Source organism: Arctopsyche grandis, chromosome 13 (assembly GCF_051622035.1).
Source record: "Arctopsyche grandis isolate Sample6627 chromosome 13, ASM5162203v2, whole genome shotgun sequence".
NCBI classification, from domain to species: domain Eukaryota; kingdom Metazoa; phylum Arthropoda; class Insecta; order Trichoptera; family Hydropsychidae; genus Arctopsyche; species Arctopsyche grandis.
In genome coordinates, this window is record NC_135367.1 from 20,894,443 (window position 1) to 20,916,002 (window position 21,560).

Consider the following 21,560-nt stretch of genomic DNA (forward strand, 5'->3'; position numbering starts at 1 on the left):
ATGGCGTTTCCCACTTCCCGTCGGGGGTTGCCTCCCTTCGTGCGCGACAATGTCTTCATTACCCATCTGTGTATTTGCGTCATTTTTAATCCGGCTTTATTGCACATTTCGGAGACAAACGATGGAACTTTGGCGCGAGATGTGCGCCCCCGGACATGCCCGGAATATGATCCGTTTCGGTCTCCCGTGGCCGCCGCGTGGCCGTTTCCGTTTTATGTTCCCGCTTTTTATCCTAAATTTTACGACGCGGATGGAAAGGCTGTAAAAACGGCCGCACATAACACAACAAACATCTGCTTCTGTACAATGTCTCTCTTTCACATTTTTATAAAGAATAAAAAACACAGTGTTAAAAATTTGTCACGATTTCAATTCGCTCTGAAAGCCAACACAAAACCATTGTTGCCAACTATCTTTCTCAGGTCATAAACTATATTTTAATACTTTAATTTTCTATACCAATTCAATACAACATCATGAAAGTAGAATCACTTCCTGAAGAAAAAACGTTTGTTATTTTAATACATGCATCACATTTCCGAGAAGCTCTATATTTGCAATTATTGGCTAGAACTTAATTTTAGCGATAATTTCAGCATCCTTGCCTTGAACTTGGCGTGAAAATAACATTTTACTTTTATTATTTTCTCAAGATATCGCAGACGATAATAAAATTCAATGGGGCGTTTATGCGCACACGTACGTATTTCCGAAAATACATTTAGCGCGGTTTCGTCTTCATTTGGTTAAGCCCAACCGTTTGATAGGGGGGAGGGGAGTTTAAAACCCGGCCCTTTTTTGTAACGCCTTGGGTTCTTATGGAAGTAAATCGGCCACTGGTAGTCACTATAATACCATTTTCCAAATTAAATGTATTTTTTGAATTTAAAGCTTAACTTAACCCTCAATACAGCTAAAATAAATATGTACACGTGTATGTAATATTCATTTTGACAGTTACTAATATTTTGGACTTGTTTCACTTATTGAATATTAAAAAAATTGAGTGAGATTCGCACTTCGATAGCCATTTTAGCTGTTACCAACTGCTGGCCGCTAAGCATAAAAGTACCCTTTTTTTATTTTACTAGAACATGCTCTGCCAATAAGGAAATTTTACATGTATGTATTTATAGCGAATGCCTATGCACCTACAATTTTATCTAAAAATTCAATCACCTTTATACACTAGAACCAAACGCTTCATATTTTTCACATACATAAGAGCTGCACTTAACCCAGATACGCCCCTCGACCCTCGACCCTCGTCTCCTCTTTAGCATCGACGCCTTTGATGTTTACACCCAGATACGCTTCTTGTCTAAAAACAACACTGCCGATTCTTCGTTCCGATCTGTGTACATTTTCATTTTTGACCAGCATGACCAGCATCGAGATTAAATCTTTATTTGCGGGGTAGTAGTGATGGGTGGCGTAGTGCGGGCCACCTCAACCCCCTTTCCACACTCTTCTCGCTCCGTGTTTGTACCGAGGTTTGAAACCCCTAAAGGCCCGCATCGCATCCCTTTCGTATCCTGACAGTTCGGCGAAACGAGCAGCTTAAATCCCGAAATCCTGATAAATGACGCGGGCCATACACCCAGCTACTGATTATCGAGGGGCTTAGCCCAATATCCAATAATAATACATTTGCTATTTCAGAGCTAACACATTATCTGTTTACACGAATGCCCAATCTGCATAACTAATTCCAACAATCGTTATTGCTTAATTTATTTCTTTTACAAAATTTATTACACGATTCATTTTCAATCCGAAATATTGCGTCTTTAGGACACAAGGTTCGTAAATATGGACCGGCGGACAAGACACTCGACGGCTAAAAAAATGAGTTCACTATTGTCAATTTTTTTTTTGTCAATCTTTTATTTTTTGCTCTCCCGCTTTCTCGGACAATAGAGAGGTCTATTGCTATTTTATGGCGGCAACTCAACCGCCCATCTCTATTCATAACTATTCTTCGGCGTTGGCTAGATGCTTTTCAAATAGCAATAGACCACTCCATTGGTGTTCAAAGCAAGAGAGCAAAAAAACATGATCAACAATAGTAAACCATTTTTTGGGCGAAAATCATTGACCGAACGCCTAACTCTGTTCATAACATATCCACAAGACCCAATTAATCAGTGTTGATTAGATATAAAAATGATAATTCTAACAATTGAAACAGTTATATATATTCAATAGCGTCGCTAGGGGTGGTGTCACCTAAAAAATATTTTTTATTGATTATTAATATTTGTTAATTGTTATGACTTACGAGAGAGAAGCGGCAAAAGAGAAGCTAAGTTCACACGTTGTTTCAGGATTGCGTCTCCGTCTGACTAAATCAGTTAACCTTCTTACCTTTAGGTACATACACTGATTTCTCAGAAATTCGAAAAAAAATCAGTTATGGCCCATATTTGATACTATATTGTATGTATATAGCTGCACCGGACGGATTTCGCGGTAGCCGTATAAATACAGAAGGCTGTATATATATACAGAAATTGCAATGAAGCGTGTAGCTGCTCGAGGATCGCCATACAATAAATATGTCAAATTAGTTTTTTTCAATTTGAGCAATTTGGTGTCAACCCAAAAATGTATGTTACAGTCCAAATGTACATTTTGTCTGTTCATGAACGTACTAGTTTTTTCATACACGAACCAATCTGGCCAGTTATAGTGTACACAAAATAACAAATTGACAAATGAACTACATAGTTTTTTCATGCACAAACTATTAGGCATAAGTATTTTCAATCGTCTTCCTATCCTCTATGTATATACATATGTATGCATACTCTGGGTTGTAATTATTCAAATTTAGCGGAAACATGAATTATAGCAACGTTTGAATGCGGTCCATAGGATTTCCCTTTTAAATACTTGACGTTTTGACATCTCAAAGTTTTGTATGAACTAACTAGTGTGTTCATGAACGATCCGGAGTGAACACTTGGACTGTACGTAAATACATAAGATTTATACTAAATTTGACATGCATGTACATATACTATCTAGGACAAGAATTAAAAATTAGTTACAAACAATGGCATCGATGACTAGACTAATACTATTTTTTACAAACCCCTTCTTACTTTCACTTACGATCACTATTCGAATAATTTTGCCTCCTATCCGATCGTTTTCATACTTGCCATTTTGCTCGGTTTGTTCATCAATATAAGTGGACGTGTCATCCGCCATTATTACATTTAGAGCAATTGTTAAAATTTTCTAACACATCATCTTCGATATCTAACGTGTTTCTGCAGTTAAAACATTCTTATAATGTTTCACACAGATAAATTCATGGAATACTCGAAATGTTCCCCAGAACCTGGGCCGAAGAACGTTGCTCTAAATGTATTGTAAATATAGTTTATTAATATAATATGTTTTTGATTTTTAAATGCTTTTTATTATTACTAAATTATGTTCACAATATGTACATCGTATATCTATTTTAATAGCTACTGATCTACTGATCATTTTCTATTTTACGATTTTAAGTTAATTTTGTTAGTAATCATAGTATTATATTATTCTAATGCTAATGTACAGCATAATAGGAAAAAGAGCTCAAAAACCTATATTTTATATGTAAATATGTTCGGCCATATGGAGTCCTAATCATTTAAGGTACACGCTAATGTTAGAGAGGGTGCAAAGAAAATTTCTTCGCTATCTCTACATGAGAGAGTTTGGGCGCTATCCCTACTTATTTCCCAGTAAGTTTGTCATGGGCTCCTTGGGCTTTGACTCCTTAGCTTCACGTAGAAACAATCATCTTGGTAAGCTTTTTCTAAAAATTCTAAGGGGTGAATGTCATATTCCTGAAGTTCTGTGTAATCTTAAACTTAGAGTACCTGAGAAACTGAGAGAATCTCGCTCCAGAACTCTATTCCTGCCTATTCGGACCAGAACTAATGTGCTTGATGACTCACCCCTTTCAAGAGCCATTCGACTATTTAACCTGCTTTCTGGGAGCCTTGATGTTTTTACTTCATCATACAGTTCTGTCAGGCAGCATATTTTAAATGACTTCTAGCTACATACATACATATTTACACATGTTGTTTTCATTTTGTAATTTTATTATTTAGCATAATGTGTATGTATGTTGGTTTTTATTTATATATGTATGCTATTTTTTATTTTTATATATATATGAGTAATTTATCTTTATTTATGTGTATTTATGTGTATATGCATGTATAATGTTTGTATGTTTATGGATGTATGTAATGTATGTGTATATGTATATGTATATGTGTATGTATGTATATGTGAATATATATATATATATATATATATATATATATATATATATATATATATATATATATATATATGTGTGTAGGTGTGTATGTATGTATATGTATATATGTGTATTTTTATATTTATGTATGTATGTATGTGTATTTGTGTATACGTGTAAGTATTTGTGTATATATGGATGGTGTACATATATGTTTATATTTATTTTTATTTATTTATTTTTATTGTCACAAATCAATACACACTCGCCATTACAGATTTGCTCCAATGCGACGGGTGTACGTTAACGAAATACAGAATAGATAAACAATCAGAAATCAGAAATACAGTAATACATACATATACAATCAGAATATATAGCATATAACAATTAATCAGAAATAATAATCATAGTGACATCTATGGATTATTTTTAGATTTTTTTTGTATACAATTTTTATACATACAAGAAATACGAAATTATAGAGATGTCGATAGAGATATCTATAGATTTCAGATTACTGTGTATAATTATTACAAATTATACACAGGCAGATTTTGTGATAACAGGATTAGATCTAATACCAATTTTCAGGAACCGTTTCAGCAATGATCAGATAAAATTGGCAAACTCTGATAGAGAAACGATCGATTTGGAGTCACAAAACCCCCAAATCTAACCAGCAGTGGCGAAGACTCGAACCTTTGACCTCAGTGATGCTAAATATATACGCTACCACTAAGCCAAACTGCTGGCTATATATAATTGTCTTTGGCCAGGAAGGCGCATTGGGTTTACCTGTTAGGCCTTCTTGGTGTAAATTAAATAAAAAAAATAAAATGTAGTATGAACTCTGAGCTAAAGCAACAAACATTCATTGCATTCATACATTTATCGTACTTTGAATTTATCTATATATTATGTGATTCCAATATATATTTACTAATCATAATCATAATTTGTTTCAGGTGTGGGTTTGGTATTGGTGACTGTTAGCGGTGTAGCATGGCGGGCAGCTGGCCGACGAGCCAACAGTGTAACCGGAGGTGCCGCAAACAGAACGGGATCTTCAGGTCCAAGACGGACGGCTCTAACGTGCGCTAGAGCCCATCATCCTTATGCGGCGATGCTCTATCCAGAATTTCACTGTCGTCCACCACCACCTTCCTATCAAGCTTCTATGCACGATTACCGACTCAGGTAACAAATCATTTATGAACTTCATCTCAATAACACATCAAAAAGTATCACACTTTTCAATATTTTATTTAATCACATTGTATTATCGAACTTCAGGTTACTACTACTGGATCGTACAACATCACCTCCGCCTGTAGCGTGTCCTCCTCCAGCGTATAGACCCAGGTTTCAATCTCGTAAACATCCTTATAAATTATTCATTTTGAATTTGTGTTATTCTAACGCGACTGTTTATGATTATTTCAGACGCTTGGCCATTGCTGGAACTCAGTATGCAGCGGGACGAGGAACTAGAGGGAGACGTCGACCGGAGCAGCAGCCGCCGCCGTCGTCTCTTTCAGCAGTTGTGATACAAAACATCGGCTTGGAATCGTATGATGATATAAAATACGACGACGGGCCTGAAATCGAACCACATATTGTTAGTGATTGTAAGGATGATGTGCAGCCGGAGAACAAAGAAGGCAATCTCGTTACGATCGTTCAGACGGGCGAAGACAGCAGTCCTGTGATCGTGACCGTCTCCGGCTCAATGCCCGAAGAGAGGACGTCGCAAGTTCACACGTCTGAAATAGACATTCTAGCCCATTTGTAATCGGTTATACATGTTAAATAATATAAACGTACTTGTAAATAAATTTTTTTAACATTTGCATTTGAACGACCTCAACCGATCTACTACTAAAATGTTAAATGTAAATCTGTATTATTTATATTTATCGAATGGACCATAACTTTACGTCTTTTTTGACTTTGATAATCAACATTTCAAACTTATGTTACCAGCACTTATATTATTCATTGAACAATTCCGTGTTGCCATTCATTAAATTTTCATTAATCATGTTCAAAGTGTGCCTCCATCTGAAACTATGTATGTATGTAAATCGACGTAGATAAAACTTGTTGATTCAAAATGTAACGTACGACTTTTTCTGTCTTCAAAACACATACAAGAGTGATTTAAGTATATTTTGTGATATATAATAGAAATAATTCTCCAGTATTATCTGTTCCATGAATTTCCCATTTGGGGCAACATCATCTTTATTCCTTTCAACAGCATTAAAACACTAGATGAATAATTCTACAACTTGTACAGAACACTATTTGTTAATTGTACAGACGAAACTTTATAAGCATAGTACTTTTATCTATGTATTTTTCAGCGGTATACATCGAAGCTCATTTCTTTGGACCCAAACCAAAGACACTTGATGTATATCGGCTGAATATATAAATTTCAAATGCCTGCAGACATGCTCTGATAATGCAATTGACGTTTGGATGCAGATATATCTCGTCTACTGTCAGTTTACTGTACTCGAATTCAAATCAGGAATTGATACGTGCCCAAAGATTTATACTGCAAAGATCTTATCGCATTTAAAAAAGATTTATATAACCGTATTCTCTTCAAATACTATTTCTCTTCATACAAATGATTCCAAAGTGTATATTAATGATTTTTCTGTCGTATACGGGAATGTGGGACACTGTCAAGTCCTGTGACTAATCCACGACGATATTTTCAACCGAACAATATGCAATTGTACGAAAACACAGAGTGCCATCACAATATTGCACATATTGATGTCACAAATGTTTCATGTCAAAGACTGTTCCCCGTACGAAGGTGTACATAACTGCTATAAACGAATGTAAATGAAGTTCTTTTTATTATTTTTGAATAAAAATAACAAACGGAATCGTACTAAAACCAAAGGGTTGTTGACATCTCCTGAATATATTAATATAATTTATGTTACTTTACAGCTATGTATGTATGTATGTACTATATGTTGTTTGCATTTTTCAACTGTGTATTCTGTTTGTTTCTTTTGTAATTAATATTTTCATTTGTGACCCCTAAGTGTAATAAAGTTAATATAGAATATATTTATAATATAGGTCAGTTTGTCTATATGCATCGCATCTGTGTCAAACGACTGAAACGAATAGTGCCGTTGCAATTTTAGTAACAAATTGATTGGTAAATTGTATCAGAATGTTGGGTGTGCGTCGAGAGACAAATCTAGCGTGAATTATTTTGATACGATACAGATCCGGTGCATATAATTTTGTGTTAAGTCTAATATTATAATTATGTAAATAATGTTATCGCCTCTATTCAATAGACTTTATGGAAAAAATCATAGAACCAAAATATATTTATAAAAATTTAAAGCATTTTATTCATTCACCAAACACAAATTCTAAAATTTTGAAGAACTTTGACTGGGAAAATATGTATTCTCGTACGAAAGGATAGTAAAATATTATTTTAAATATTTATTGCATCTAAATTATTCTTACAATTTAAATCAACATTGATCATAGAGAGTAAAATTATACATTATTATATATAATGGAAAATAAAAAAATATTCATTATAATGTTTCGCATGACAATGGACAGAGTTTATTGTAATTACTTTGAAAACGTACAAATTTAATACTCCAACATTGGAAATATACTTAAGTATCTTTTTACAATATTTACCTTGTGATATATAATCAACAATACACTCTGCATATCACATCACATACCAAACATAAAAGTCTGAGAAATAAATTAAATCTATGATGCACTCGTTGGAGCACAATTGTCGAGAGCACTATAATTGAGTTTGAAACCAAAATACCATTAACAAATTTTTTAGAATTGATCAATCGTCCAGAGTGTATTTAGAAAAAAACTCGTACGTACAGAATATGCAAGTATACAAGGACTTTACCAAAATTGAGTATCTTTAAAAGAACGTACGAACGTACAAATTAATATATACTAAAAAGTCGTTTGACTTATTATTTGTATATGTAACTGAACATTATGAATTTAAAAACTTACAAAATTGTAAAAAAAGCTGCATTGAGTATAAATTTCAGAATACGTATTTATCAAATTACATCCAACATTCAATACAAATTTTTAAATATACAAAATTGTTGTAGTTTCCTTCTGTCGGCTACGAGCAGCTCTACCTGGCGGCGGGCTTTGACTTGGCTTCTTTAGTTTGTTTTTCGAGTTCTCTGCGCTTGGCAGCTTCCTCTCGTTGCTGACGAACGAGCGCAAGACGAGCTAAATCAGATCGAGCCTCTTCGGTAGCTCCTGCAGCATGTAACTTTTGATATGCTGCGGCACCACGTTGTCTCTCCAATTCTTCACGTTCCCGCCTAAGAAATATACGAATAAATATTTTGTTCTACAAATTATACTAAAACGATGAAACAAATTATACAAAACCAATACGTTACCTAGATAATTCAGGTTTTGGTGTATCTTTAATTGTTTCATTTAATGTGCTAAGTTTTTTTGCTTTCTTTACAACCCTGTTTGGATTCTCGACTTCAATTAGTCCAGATACTCCTTTAGCTTTTCCAGGCTGTAAAACAATAATCAAATTTGTATATATATATATATCATAATACAAGTTTATCTTCGACCAAATTCATACAATGAAAGTTTATAAAATACCTCATCTTCTGACGAAGATTCATCTGAATCGGATCCGCTACCCTTTGCGGCAGCTTCCTCATCATCACTACCGCTAACGTCACCTTGTTGAGCTTTTCGTCTGAAATAACATTTAATTTATGAATGCTCTACAAATTGACAACAATCGAACGATGTAAAAATTACCTACCGTCGTTTCTCTTCGTCTTGTTTACGTTGTTCTTCTAATTCTTCAGGATTCGTAAACTTACGATTCCTACCTTTGTGATTTAAGAACTTTCCTATGAATAAAAACAAATTTATTTCAATCAAAACACTTGAATATGTATAAAATAAGTCGATTTACACTTTTTAAAACATTTTATATTTATAACCTCTATAAAAGCATTTTATTTTACATATAAGAAAGGCATCATGCAATTTTTAATACATTTTCAACGCAAATATGTCTACTTATATGAAAAAAGTAAGTGATGATTATATATAAAACTATACATAAACATTTGAGAGTATGAGAGCCAATAATGTATCGTTTTTTTTTTTTCTATTCTCTTTTTGATGGTCAATAGAACAAGACAAATCGAAGCATCTGTATTTAGGTCAACAATTCGATGAAATTGTCAAACGATAGATGAAACAGTGAACGGTACAAGAATTGCACAATTATTTGGCATTACATCAAAATCGTACCGACCAAAACAAAGCTTGACTAGGCACAAATTTTGAGGTTATGGCCGGTGAATATTTATTGTGCATATGCACAATGAATACATATACTAAACGCTACGAATCGGATTCGTGGAGGCAGTGGAAGTATATCGGAGAGGCCGAGTGCTCGAGACGAAGACTTGGAGACCAGGTGGGGGTGGGGTGGGGGGTGGAGGTGGTGGGGGCGGTAGGCTGTCGTCGAATGAGTGCGAATGCTGATGTGGAGGAGTAAGGGGGCGACACATGCGGTGTTGGTGTCGGTGTCGGTGCGATCTATCATACGAGACGATGGGCGAAGAGTCAACAGTCGCGAGTCAGGAGTCAGGAGTCGCGAGTCTCACCTCTGGGCATTGTAGCGGAAGGGTGGGGTGGGGGCGGAGGCGAGGGGCGAAGACAGCAACAGCGACGACCGCTGCTAGACTACTACTACTACCGCAACCGCAAACCACTACACTTGCCGATTGCTATGCGCATTCGGCTATTAGCAGCGAATATCGCGGCCATTGCGTATCATACAATGTACGATGATGTCATTTGTACAGATTAAGTTCGATGAAGGAAATAGGTGATATCACAAGTCGTGCTATATCTCTACAGATGCAATTATTAAAATGGTAATTATTAAAATTGAGTTGGATCTTTCTGGCGAGTTTTTAATAATTTAATATGGAAAAATTCGGAACTAAAGTATCAGAAGCACAGAACGTATACAGGGTAGGTATGTCGGGACTTCGGGTAGATTTCGCTTAGTGTAAGTGCGAGCAGTGCGCACGTATAAGGTACACGTGTCGTTAATCTGTGGTTCAGTCTGTCTGGCGCTTTTCGATCGTTTGCACCGCATCGAACTATTACACACATGCACAATTGGTGACCAGAAAAATGCACTCGAGATACTTGCACTCTCGAGACATACGAACTTTTAAACATGCTCAAAGAGAACTGACGCAATAGAATTCCACAAAAAAGCGTCAAGAGGTATATGTATGTTATCCGAAGGTGCTAACCTTTTTTTAATTCTATTGCGTAAATTCTTTTTGAGCGCATTTGAAAATTGAGATTTCTTGAAACTGCGCTATTGTTCAATGCAATTTAGTGCATTTTTTCCGGGAACCGTGCACAATTATATCCATTCGCGCCACGCTCCTTTGCTCAACATACATACATTGTTGCGTAGGGGTGAGTTCAGGATCCAAATTAAAGACCAAAATAGCTTCACAGAATTTATTCAACGATCCCAGAGGCAGTGGTGTCACCCCAATTTTGGAATAACGGGCTTCCAATTTTTTTTCAATACTCTCTCTCTCTCTCTCTCTCATGTTCCCACATTCTTCAACTTCGTCTACATTGCACTGAGTTGATAATCTTCTCTAGTACACATACATTCCTCCTCTATCTACATACAATTGGCAGCATACAATCTGCATAATATTATAATAACTAAAAATGTTTTTATAATTAGCATATGGTCAACTTTAGATATGTTTAGATGAAAATAAACGTCAGTTGAGCTGGTCGTCGCTGTTTACTTTGACATGTGTGAGAGTTAACAAATAAGTTCGTCATCATAATTTTTTTTAAGATTAATTTAATTTATAAATTTTATATTTAAATTTTGATCATTTGATAAATTATATTTCAACATAATATATTTTATTTTTTGCTAGTGATATTACAGATTTTCTTCAATATGTCACTATGATCCGACTATGTTGTAGGGTGGAAACAATTAGACGACAGGTATCTTGAAAACGAGCAATTAAATAAAAGCAAACTACATAAGACTTTGTACCACAAAGTCTTTTTTTAAGCAGTGTAGTTTAGGTATACTTCGCTAGACTACATTGTTTTCCTCATTTTGATTAAGACTTTCTGTATGGTTTACATTTAGCTATTGAATGTATACATTTTTAAAAATTAAAATGTTAATTTCCAAGTTATTAACAGCTTAATTGTTGTCCGCCCCATTTTTTATATAACAATAGTACCACAATTTTTCCGAATTGTAAAAAACAAATTATTTTAATACATACATAAATATAACATATAAGAAATGTAAGCATGGCAACTCAAATCGATATTCTACTGTTTGAGTATTATAAAAGATACTATTTTTTTTTCCTAGAACAATGAAATCCTTATACATATTGCTTTACATCACCTGGCTTTTACCTGTGCTGGCAAATATTAGTCCCACCACTAAAACATATCGCGTGGATTGTAGCACTTTGAGATTGGGTCAGTACATTTGCCCGGATCCCAAAATACCTCACATCGATCCGACTACACAGCAATTGATCGGATGTACGCGTGACAATAAGGCTGAAGGTATAATTCTCACCATTTTATGTACACAAACATTCCCATTGACAGTGATATATCAATATTTTTACTTTTTTAGTTGTGTGCTTGGCTGCAACGGGGCTAATATGTGAGAAGACAAATACTTCAAATTTCAAAAAAGAAATGCCTTGCAAGTGGACGTCTGTATTATATTTCGTTGATTCAAAACACTTATAAAAACTTGATCAGATTTTCATATGCCAAATTTACTCATTGCAGAAATGGTAAAACATTGGAAACTGCATTGTTGCTGTCGGTATTTCTCGGTATGTTTGGATTGGATCGATTTTATTTAGGCTATCCAGCCCTAGGCCTGGCGAAACTTTGCACCCTCGGTTTCATGTTCGTCGGACAATTGTTGGATATTTTACTCATAGCCTCGCAGGTACTTTATATCTTTCGCAATTCATTTGACTTGCTCATTTAGCATTTAACACTACATAAAATTTATTCAATAGGTTGTCGGTCCAGCTGACGGGTCGGCATATATTATACCGTATTTTGGAGCCGGCGTGCAAGTCATACGTAGCGATAACAACACGTACAGATTACCACAAGATGACTGGAATAATGTAATATAAAATGCAATCATATTGTTTACATTCAAAATAAAAGATCTCAACAATTTCCTTTCTCTTTTTTTTTCAAGTATTTCGAAAGCAAATCTTACATATAAAGATTAGTTGCAGTCGATAGTGGAAGCCTAACTTGTATCAAGACCCATAACTAATTGATTAACAATATGTATGTAAGTGATGATTTTTAACAATTTGTACAATGAATAAAATAAATTTGTCTTTTATATATATATATATATTTATATGTAAAAAAAATAAAGATGCATATTTTAACAATAAATTGTCAACAAAATTCTTAAGAATAAAACCACATAATTTTTATTCAAATTTAAAAAGGCACAACATTTATATTTCATACGTGTATTAAGGCAGCTATCATATCACAAATAATAAGACAGTTTGAAAACTAAATATACAAAATTTCAAATGTACTCTTATGTATTTGAAATTTGGCATAGCCGTCATAAAAAATACATATATTACATTATATATAAATACTATAAGACTCACCAAGTGGTATTCATTTTATAATAAAAGATCAGATTAAAAAACAAAAGAATACTTAATAATAAAAAATTCTTCATGCAAAAATGGACGGAGAAGAAAATATGAGAATTGCATGAATTAACATTACATAATTATTCACATTAAAAATACTTTGTATAATAAAATAAAAACTAATTCCACAATAGTGGCGTATAAAATGGACAGAATCACACACGAAAAAATACATTATATATATAGATGAAAATATTCTTATGACATTCAATTTCTTCTACTAAAACAAATTATTTAAAAATATATATATATAATTATATTTGTATCCTATATTTTTGTACTAAATTAAATAATTCATCAACGAATTGTGCATTGTATTATAATTATGAGTATAAACTATATACAGTCAAGATATAGAAATATAAAATGAGTTTCAGTACAAAAAAAATGGAATGTTTTATAAAAACCAAAACAAACGAATACACATATTAATTATATAAGATTCAAAAACGTTTGGTATAATACTTAAAACTTTAATATCTTAAACACAACTTTTCTTGCTACTACAACTGTAGTAATATGCTAGAAATTTATATTTATAAATCCCGCCATTCATTCATAATAATGTAATAATACATTACATTTTTCTGAGATTCGATTAATTAAAAAAAAAAATAATATCAAAATTTAAACACGGCGATTTGATTTGAATTTGGACGGCAATGAATTTTTTTTAAAAACGAAAACTAACAAAAATGTTTCAACAATGACAATATGACTAATGTCGCGTAGACTACATTTGGAATAGTTAAACAAACTGCCGCCGACGTAGACGGTGAACAATCGGTCAGACGATGCGCCCTCATGAAGGTGTGTCCCAAATATTGAGACGCACTGCGTAGTTTACCCTTGAGCGGCCGAAGCTGACGTGTACTATCAGAGAAGATCAAATCGAAATAAGGAGCCGGAGACGTAAACATGCTGAAACTAAAACAGAAAAAAAAAACAACAGCCCATTGATGAGACAAATCAAAACCATACACATAAACATGTAAATTCAGTATTTAATGATCACCTAAATTCATCCAACGTGTACGTTCCATAAAATTGTTGAGCGTACAAAAATAAATTGGTATAAGCTGCAATTTCCGTTTCGTTATGACCTAGACCACCTCGTGTGACCATAGCATTTGCCGGCACTTCTCCCAAGTTGCATTTCTTATAATCTTTCATCAATCCGCGCGTACCTTAGAAATGTAAACACAGTTTAAAACAACGCACCCGATAGTTATACATGTAATATAAATAAATATATAATAAATACCATCCGGGCACAATAGTTGGAAATCGTCTTTAAGCGTGTTGCGTGCCCACCATTCCCTTTTTCTTCCACCAGCGGCTTCTGCTACTGTTAAATGTCGCACAAATGCAACATCGCCTCCTCCCTCGATGAGGCAACGAAGAGCGCCTACAACCGTTAATGATTCAATCGAAAAGGATCATCGAGATGAATGAAGATTTGTATAGAATTGAATGAAAGCATACCTATATTGCCGTAATAAGATTCCGATGCGTCTCTACGACAAAAACTGAACGATGAACCGTGACAAAGACGACACAACGGTGCATGAGGCACGCCCATATTATACTCCGGTGACATAGCACCGGGAGCACACGAACGGGAGAACCATTCTGCTGCCGCTTTTGCAGCATCACATCCGTAAGGCCTGAAATAAAACAAACACTTAACATTATGTTGAATTTTACACGTAAATATATTTCGTTTTATAATAACCTTATCCATCCGTTAGCAATCAAATACGCCAAAGGATACATCCAACCAGCAGCTGTGCCAATGCCTGAATGACAAGTGTTTTTTCCTGAAATATTCATATATAGCATATTATTTATTTGTATGCATGTATATTATTGGACCATTGTGGCATTACAGGAAGAACCTAATGCGCCGCAATCAGAGAAATGTAATATTAATAGAAGTGGCTTTAGGTGTTCTTTTGTTGTCAAGTGACATTCTGTCCACGGAAAGATCTAAATAATTTCAGTATCAGTCGTATTTGACGCTTGGTGCTCGACGTATGTCCGATAAAAACTTCTCTGTTTGTTTATATTACTCGCAAGATGGGCAAGCATCGGTAAAAATAGCACAATACATTCAAAAACACACAATAAACAACATGGGATACATTTTTATAAGTAAATTGATCCGATTGTATTCCGTGCGATGTAGCGTATTTATAGAGACGTACCATGTAAAATTGACAACAATTATTTATTTGTAAGGGCCCCTCTATTCTTATTACATCTCTCTGGCCGCAATAGTCTACATAAGAAAACAAGAGGAAAAAAAGCAAATAAATAGAATACATAGTGGGGAATGTCTTGCATCCACAGCCAGCACCAATATATTGTATAAGAACCAGCCGTAAATACAAAATATCCCTACAAGGCCCAAATACAAGAGACAAGATCAAAATCCCACTCATACATCACATCTAATTATGAAAATAATGATGAGCGCAAGCTACCAGACAAATAGGCTAAAATAAACTATGCTCAATGAGGCGGAAAACATCACATAGCAGCAACATTCTTATTAAGAAGCTGGATACCTCTTGAAATAGGAGCCATCCGATATATAACTGTGGGCAGGCGATACAACCATCAAATGATGATGTCTACCATTATTAGGAACATATGTAAAGCCCCAACTGTTCCAGCAATGTATTACCACGTAGAAGCTGGAGAACAAAACGAATTAATGAAAAGTTCAAGGGAATTATATCCAAGTTTACCCAAAAGGAAAGGAATAGGGTAGAGATATGGGTAATACCCATACTCTTTCATATATAGAAACTCCTATAAGAAATGCTGTTTCACTTTCTCAACCCCTAGAGAGTTGCTATTTGTGCTTTCCACACAATAGCATTAGACTCTAGCTTGCTTCTCACAAGCGAGAAGACAAAGGATAAGGACAAGGACTGTCTTGATGTGTTTGTGAAAGGTAAGTTGAGGATCAAAAGTGATACTCAAATCAACCATAGATTCCACACGCTTCAACAAGACAGATCCAATGAAATATGCACGATAATAGAGCGGATGTACACGTCCATAGTTCATGATTGCACATTTATTAATATTAAGTTCTAGACCTAAAATAGAACTGATATCAGCTTGATGAAGGGAAGTAGGCCTCTCGTCCCTGACCGAAAAGGATAATTATTAAAAAGTATTGAGTAGCACACCTAATAAATGAACACACCTTTTAGATAAGTGATTTCAGTGTCGGGATCTTGCTCTTTAGCTACTGCTACGGCATAATAACTCGTCTCGCCCAATCCGTACACTTCGGAAAGGAAAGGTTCCAATGAAAAATGTCTAGCGGCTTCCCACACGTCTGCCGCGTCTAACATGATACCGTCTGCAGTGCCAGAACTGATAGCCTGTATTAAAACAAAAATTCAGTTGCACAAACAGTACACTGCGAAATATATAGACTTGAATTCGTTCACGATTATACCTGCATACAGTTGATTTGGGAACGTCCTCTGTAGCATCCCATATCTGGTTTCAACAATTGAGCTTTCATAGCAGTCTGTAAAATTAAATACATACGTTCACACATTAAAATATTCAATATAATTTACACCCAAGTATCAGAAACACCCGTTGCTAACCCTCATTTTGACACACTTGTCCATTTCAGGATCGGAGGTGACGCAAAGTGTAAAGCGTCTCACTGGGCAGTCGCGAATCGCCAATACTGGCTTCTCTGCTGATCCCAAAAACCTCTTAATAATTTGTTTCTCTTCGGGTATACTATCCAAATTGCGAGACGAATCCTACCGAATAATAAAAACGAACGAATTGAAAATGAAATATAACTTTTAGGTTAGATTTATTCAAGCCGTACATACATCGAGAAGTAGATCAGTGCGAACTCCGTACCGAGCTGATTCAAATATTTCAAACGTCTCCACTAAACCAAGATTGTTATTATTATTATTGTTGCCGTAGTTTTCTGTACTTGTTGATGTACTGTAACTGAGAAAAATATCAAGAGTTAGCTTATTTTGAATAAAATCAGTCATACAATTGAAATTATTTAATCTATTCTTACCCACGATACGTGCTATTCCACCGTGAACTACTATAATCGTTTCCATATGGATTATTATTGCTTATAGGATTGCCGTATTGATCCCGATTTTGAATAGGGTTTCCAAACTGATCTCTTTCAATTGGATTGCCATATTGATCCTTTTCAAAGCTCCTACCGTCCGAGTTTCTATTATTGTCAACGATAGAGCTGTTATCTACTTTATGTGAATACATTTGAATCATTTTTTGAAGAAACTTCTGATATCTAAAAATATTTGAAAAAGTTTTATTCAATTCTATATGTACATCATTTTCATAGGAGTGTGTTTTTCCATCCAGATCCAATTATACCTTTTTCTTAAATCTTCATTTTTTGCTGTAGTCGTAACTATAGTATTTGCCGGTGCTTGTCCCCAGTTACACGATTTGTAATCGTCTATTTGTCGTCGAGACCCGTCTTTGCACAGCAACTCAAACTTTTCCGGTTGAATTTGACCTAAAATTCCAATAAACCATTGTAATAAATTTGTCTTGAGCGTTTGCCCGCGGCTGTCTTCTATGGAAGCTTTGGGCGACTAGTCTGTAGCGCGGATGTCTTCCATAGAATTTCTGAACTATGCACGGGATTTTGAGGCTTATTTGCGCCTATTACAACTGTTTTAAGGTTCAAAATTGGTTGAATATATTACTGAGAGTTGAATGCCATCTATTCAATCTGCTTAAAATGAATATATACCAGTCAAAATTAGTTTTTTGTGGAACCAGACTGAAACCTCGTTTATGTGACGTCACGTCTTCATACAATTATGAAGAATGATTATTTGACAATCAATCCAAAACTACGAGATATATTATGTATTTTATTGTTTAAAATAATACTTTATGTGTTAATTAACATATCTGGTTACTTGAGTAAATATTAAAATCTATATTTAAGGTCAAAAACTCGATTGCCAAATTCGCGAAAAAGGTGCCGCATACAGGGCTTGTTCGCTATATTAACTGACGCGGGCAAAGGGTTAAATACAGTAATATACATATTGTCTTTACTTACTGAATTCGGCATGTGTCTTCAGCGCAAAAGGGATAGTTGAATGTTTTAAGAAAGCAATATCTCCAGCTTCTAAAAGGCATCTTAACGCACCAGTAAAACCAGCATAAGGATCACCCAATGAGCAACGATGACCAAGACGACCAATACAAAGCTCACACAATCTTAAAATGAAAACAAAAAGTCATAATTTTATATAGAAAATAAAATTCAATTTAAATATATTTTACATAACGATGTTTACTTGTCTGAATTATCTCCGATGGGGTTATTCTTGTCCAATAAAGAACTCGGTGCACAAGATGGACCAAAATAGTTTATAACAGATTTAACATGATTGTTGCAATCTACAATCTCCAGACCGCCTTCGTTCATAAGCTAAAAAATTTACAAATCAGTATATATGAAAGTATATAATAAAAGTTAATTAAAGTTGACAAATAGGTTCTATTTTACCGTATGAACAGGTAAAACCCAACCAGCGTAGGATCCTACAGCAGGAAAGCAAGCCCTTACACTACGCAACGATTTCAATCCATCTGCTCCTATATTACTTCCTCGCTTGACTACAGCAACAGCATATGAGTTTCGTAGGCCTCCTATATGTACTTCCTAAATATTATAAAATAAAATAAATTTTAAATATCATTCAGATATAATTTTAATCTAAATATTCTCAATAACAAACCTGCATTATAGGTACAAGAGAATGAAACCTTCCAGCTACGAAAAGTTCTCCTGAATCGAGACTAGTTATATCAACTTTTTCTTCATCCAACCAGACCATACATTCGTCTTTGTCAAATGCCTGAAATTATGATTATTTATTTATTTAACATATTAGCCACAGTGACATTACAGAGATCTCCAACGCGTCACTGTGGCCGGTCATTCAGTAATAATAACATGATAACAGTAATAATAACTTATAATAATAACAATATTAACACAACATCATTAAAATCATAAATTCATAAAAAAAAAAAAAACATAGATAAAGTAATAACAATCATTCATATTTGTAATAGGCAAAATCAACCACTGGTATTCCTCAACAACCACTCAACCAGATTAGTATATTTTATATTGAAGAGGTCAATTTCACCAGAAATCCGGTTAAGCAGATATATCGCCCTAGATATAGGAGCCGTTGACAACATATTTGTGCGAGCCACAGGAGGAACAAACAAATCACGATTTCTCAAGTCCCTGAATTTACTAGGTGCATTAAACCTAAATTCATTTAGAACCTGAGGATTGTGTATTATCCCATTCAACAGCTTAAAAAAGTGCCTTCCCAGTAACATATTCCGACGAGACTCCAATGAGTTGAAACCTAACGCCCCTAATAGGAATGCACTAGGATATAGCCAAGGATAATAACCATACTGTTTCATATAAAGATATCTGAGAAACCGTTTTTGGATTCTCTCAATCTTCAATGAATGAGTTATATGGGTAGGATTCCATATAATAGAAGAAAATTCTAGAATACTACGTACTAAAGATTCATAAAGAATTTTAAGCACCAATGTACTCTGGAAAGGTTTGCTAACTCGTAGTAAGAATCCCAGCATTTTTGTTATTACAAATATTGTCTATGTGTCGTTTAAATTGAAAATTATTCGAGAACAAGACCCCCAAATCACAATATTCATCCACAAACTTTAATTCAACACCACTTGGGCGATATGGATAAATCAAGCGATTTGAAGATCTTGTCACATTGAGAACACAGCATTTTTGAATGCTAAAAAATAATTTATTATCGACAGACCAACTTGACAGCGCATCTAAGTCCAATTGGAGAAGGGATTGGAGATTAGTTGTATTTAGCGTCTCATATAGGAGTAAATCACAGCAACTGTTCAAATTTATTACCTGCTTACAACCCAATTCAAAGTGATAACTGCCGAAGAGTTGCTGATCCCTTTTGATGGCTTTTGTGAGGTTGCCGCATTTGTACTGCTCTTCAGTGTTAACGGTGCACCAAATAATATTATCTGTGACCGAATTCGATCGCAAAAATGTTTCAGCATCTGAAATTACAATTTTATTTTTATTCGAATGAATTCCGAGCCGTATTTTCAACGGGCATTTCGAAATGCGTCAACTGTCAAATGGGGCGTGTCACTTGAATTTGACGTTAGGAATGTGATAAATTACCATAAGCGGCTGAAACAGGAGGCGTAGTCTCCAACAGGAGTATAGATATCAGTAATGGTAACATTACGAGGGGCAAAGCACCCCTAACTGGGGCTGCGCCAAACATTGTTGACAGCTCACACCGCAACCGCACCCCGCCCATTACTCACGCAGCGATCTTAACAACTTAAATAACAGTCATACGCTTTTCAATAAACAATACGGTTCGGTGATTACTGGTCACAAATTACTCGTCACAAAGTCACTAAAATCTCTATAACGGAACATCTGGCAGCCGAAAAGTCCATCATACTAACGAGAACTTGAGTGCCAAATATTGTGTATTCGCGATTTTCATGACAAAAATTGTCTTTGTGACCACCCCAATGTGACGAATAGTCCAATTACCAAACAAGACAAGGTGTCACTCCTAATTAATTTTTAAATGTAATAAATTCAGATAAAATAATGCAAAAAAAGTTTAATATTATTATAATATATCAACACCCAATATATATTTTTGGAATATTCAATATTTTACATTTTTAAAATTAAAATATTATCCCCTGTTCATTTCTTATTATTATAGGTTTTTCATTTCAAATTGATCCTTATTCATTTCAAATTGACATTGAAAAAGGGTCAATTTTAAATGAAAATGGGTCAATTTGGACTGAAATACCTGTATATGTGTAACAAGGTCTACCTCACGGTCCGGAATGTGAAATGCCGGAAAACGCAAATATCGGAAGGCAAAGATCGAAAATCGAAAGATCTTAAGTCGAAAGATCAAAAAAAAGGGTGCATGGTAAACGGTACATACTCACTTAATTTGCGCGAGCAGGATACAACAGGAACAAGAGGAACAGGCTTTTCCTCTCGTATTAATGTGCGCGCGCAGAATACGGGAGGAAAAGCCTATTCCTCTTGTTCCTGTTGTATCCTGCTCGCGCAAATTAAGTGAGTATGTACCGTTTACCATGCACCCTTTTTTTATCTTTCGACTTAAGATCTTTCGATTTTCGATCTTTGCCTTCCGATATTTGCGTTTTCTGGCATTTCACATTCCGGCCCGTCACGGAGACCGGTGTAACAACTATATTCATATATATTTTGCATTCTATTGCAAATAATTTCGTATATAATACATAATTGTCTAATGCGTGCGTGCGTGTGTACGAAGTACTCGCTTTTC

The 21,560-nt window shown here is 34.7% G+C and overlaps 5 protein-coding genes and 1 long non-coding RNA gene across 15 annotated transcripts in view; 3 read left to right on the plus strand and 3 right to left on the minus strand.

Moving 5' to 3' along the window:
• The window catches only part of LOC143920950 (uncharacterized), a 167,120-nt gene extending 159,830 nt beyond the window's left edge, over positions 1 to 7,290 (plus strand). The window contains exons 3-5 of the mRNA XM_077443995.1: positions 5,239 to 5,470; positions 5,567 to 5,635; positions 5,717 to 7,290. Coding sequence (XP_077300121.1) covers positions 5,239 to 5,470; positions 5,567 to 5,635; positions 5,717 to 6,065 — 650 coding nt within the window. The 3' untranslated portion in view covers positions 6,066 to 7,290. The remainder of the gene's footprint in view (positions 1 to 5,238; positions 5,471 to 5,566; positions 5,636 to 5,716) is intronic.
• The window catches only part of LOC143920959 (uncharacterized), a 561,395-nt gene that overhangs the window by 279,255 nt on the left and 260,580 nt on the right, over positions 1 to 21,560 (plus strand). The gene's annotated exons all lie outside the window — the stretch shown is intronic.
• The window catches only part of LOC143920951 (Golgi to ER traffic protein 4 homolog), a 317,113-nt gene that overhangs the window by 272,518 nt on the left and 23,035 nt on the right, over positions 1 to 21,560 (minus strand). The gene's annotated exons all lie outside the window — the stretch shown is intronic.
• LOC143920958 (uncharacterized) lies at positions 7,639 to 10,166 on the minus strand. Its single transcript, XM_077444019.1, has 5 exons — positions 9,976 to 10,166; positions 9,117 to 9,207; positions 8,948 to 9,047; positions 8,728 to 8,855; positions 7,639 to 8,646 (listed from the first exon to the last, which is right to left on the minus strand). Exons 1-5 carry the CDS (start codon positions 9,983 to 9,985, stop codon positions 8,451 to 8,453), a joined length of 525 nt encoding a protein of 174 aa, XP_077300145.1. The 5' UTR covers positions 9,986 to 10,166; the 3' UTR covers positions 7,639 to 8,450.
• Positions 11,109 to 12,849, plus strand: bisc (TM2 domain-containing protein 1 biscotti). Of its 10 annotated transcripts, none has more exons than XM_077443901.1 (7): positions 11,119 to 11,188; positions 11,310 to 11,371; positions 11,757 to 11,959; positions 12,033 to 12,114; positions 12,194 to 12,359; positions 12,433 to 12,546; positions 12,624 to 12,849. In XM_077443901.1, exons 3-7 carry the CDS (start codon positions 11,761 to 11,763, stop codon positions 12,648 to 12,650), a joined length of 588 nt encoding a protein of 195 aa, XP_077300027.1. In that variant the 5' UTR covers positions 11,119 to 11,188; positions 11,310 to 11,371; positions 11,757 to 11,760; the 3' UTR covers positions 12,651 to 12,849. The 10 variants fall into 10 exon arrangements, with proteins under 10 accessions (XP_077300024.1, XP_077300027.1, XP_077300032.1 ...); XM_077443900.1 differs by having other exon boundaries at positions 11,152 to 11,188; positions 11,299 to 11,371; XM_077443902.1 differs by having other exon boundaries at positions 11,152 to 11,188; positions 11,350 to 11,686.
• On the minus strand, positions 13,373 to 20,546 carry Tsf2 (transferrin 2). The gene is made up of 17 exons (XM_077443882.1): positions 20,387 to 20,546; positions 20,102 to 20,259; positions 18,909 to 19,028; positions 18,677 to 18,832; positions 18,465 to 18,598; positions 18,224 to 18,384; positions 17,521 to 17,665; positions 17,189 to 17,434; positions 16,986 to 17,112; positions 16,746 to 16,910; positions 16,589 to 16,663; positions 16,331 to 16,511; positions 14,846 to 14,930; positions 14,596 to 14,777; positions 14,375 to 14,518; positions 14,126 to 14,297; positions 13,373 to 14,037 (listed from the first exon to the last, which is right to left on the minus strand). Exons 1-17 carry the CDS (start codon positions 20,526 to 20,528, stop codon positions 13,797 to 13,799), a joined length of 2,634 nt encoding a protein of 877 aa, XP_077300008.1. The 5' UTR covers positions 20,529 to 20,546; the 3' UTR covers positions 13,373 to 13,796.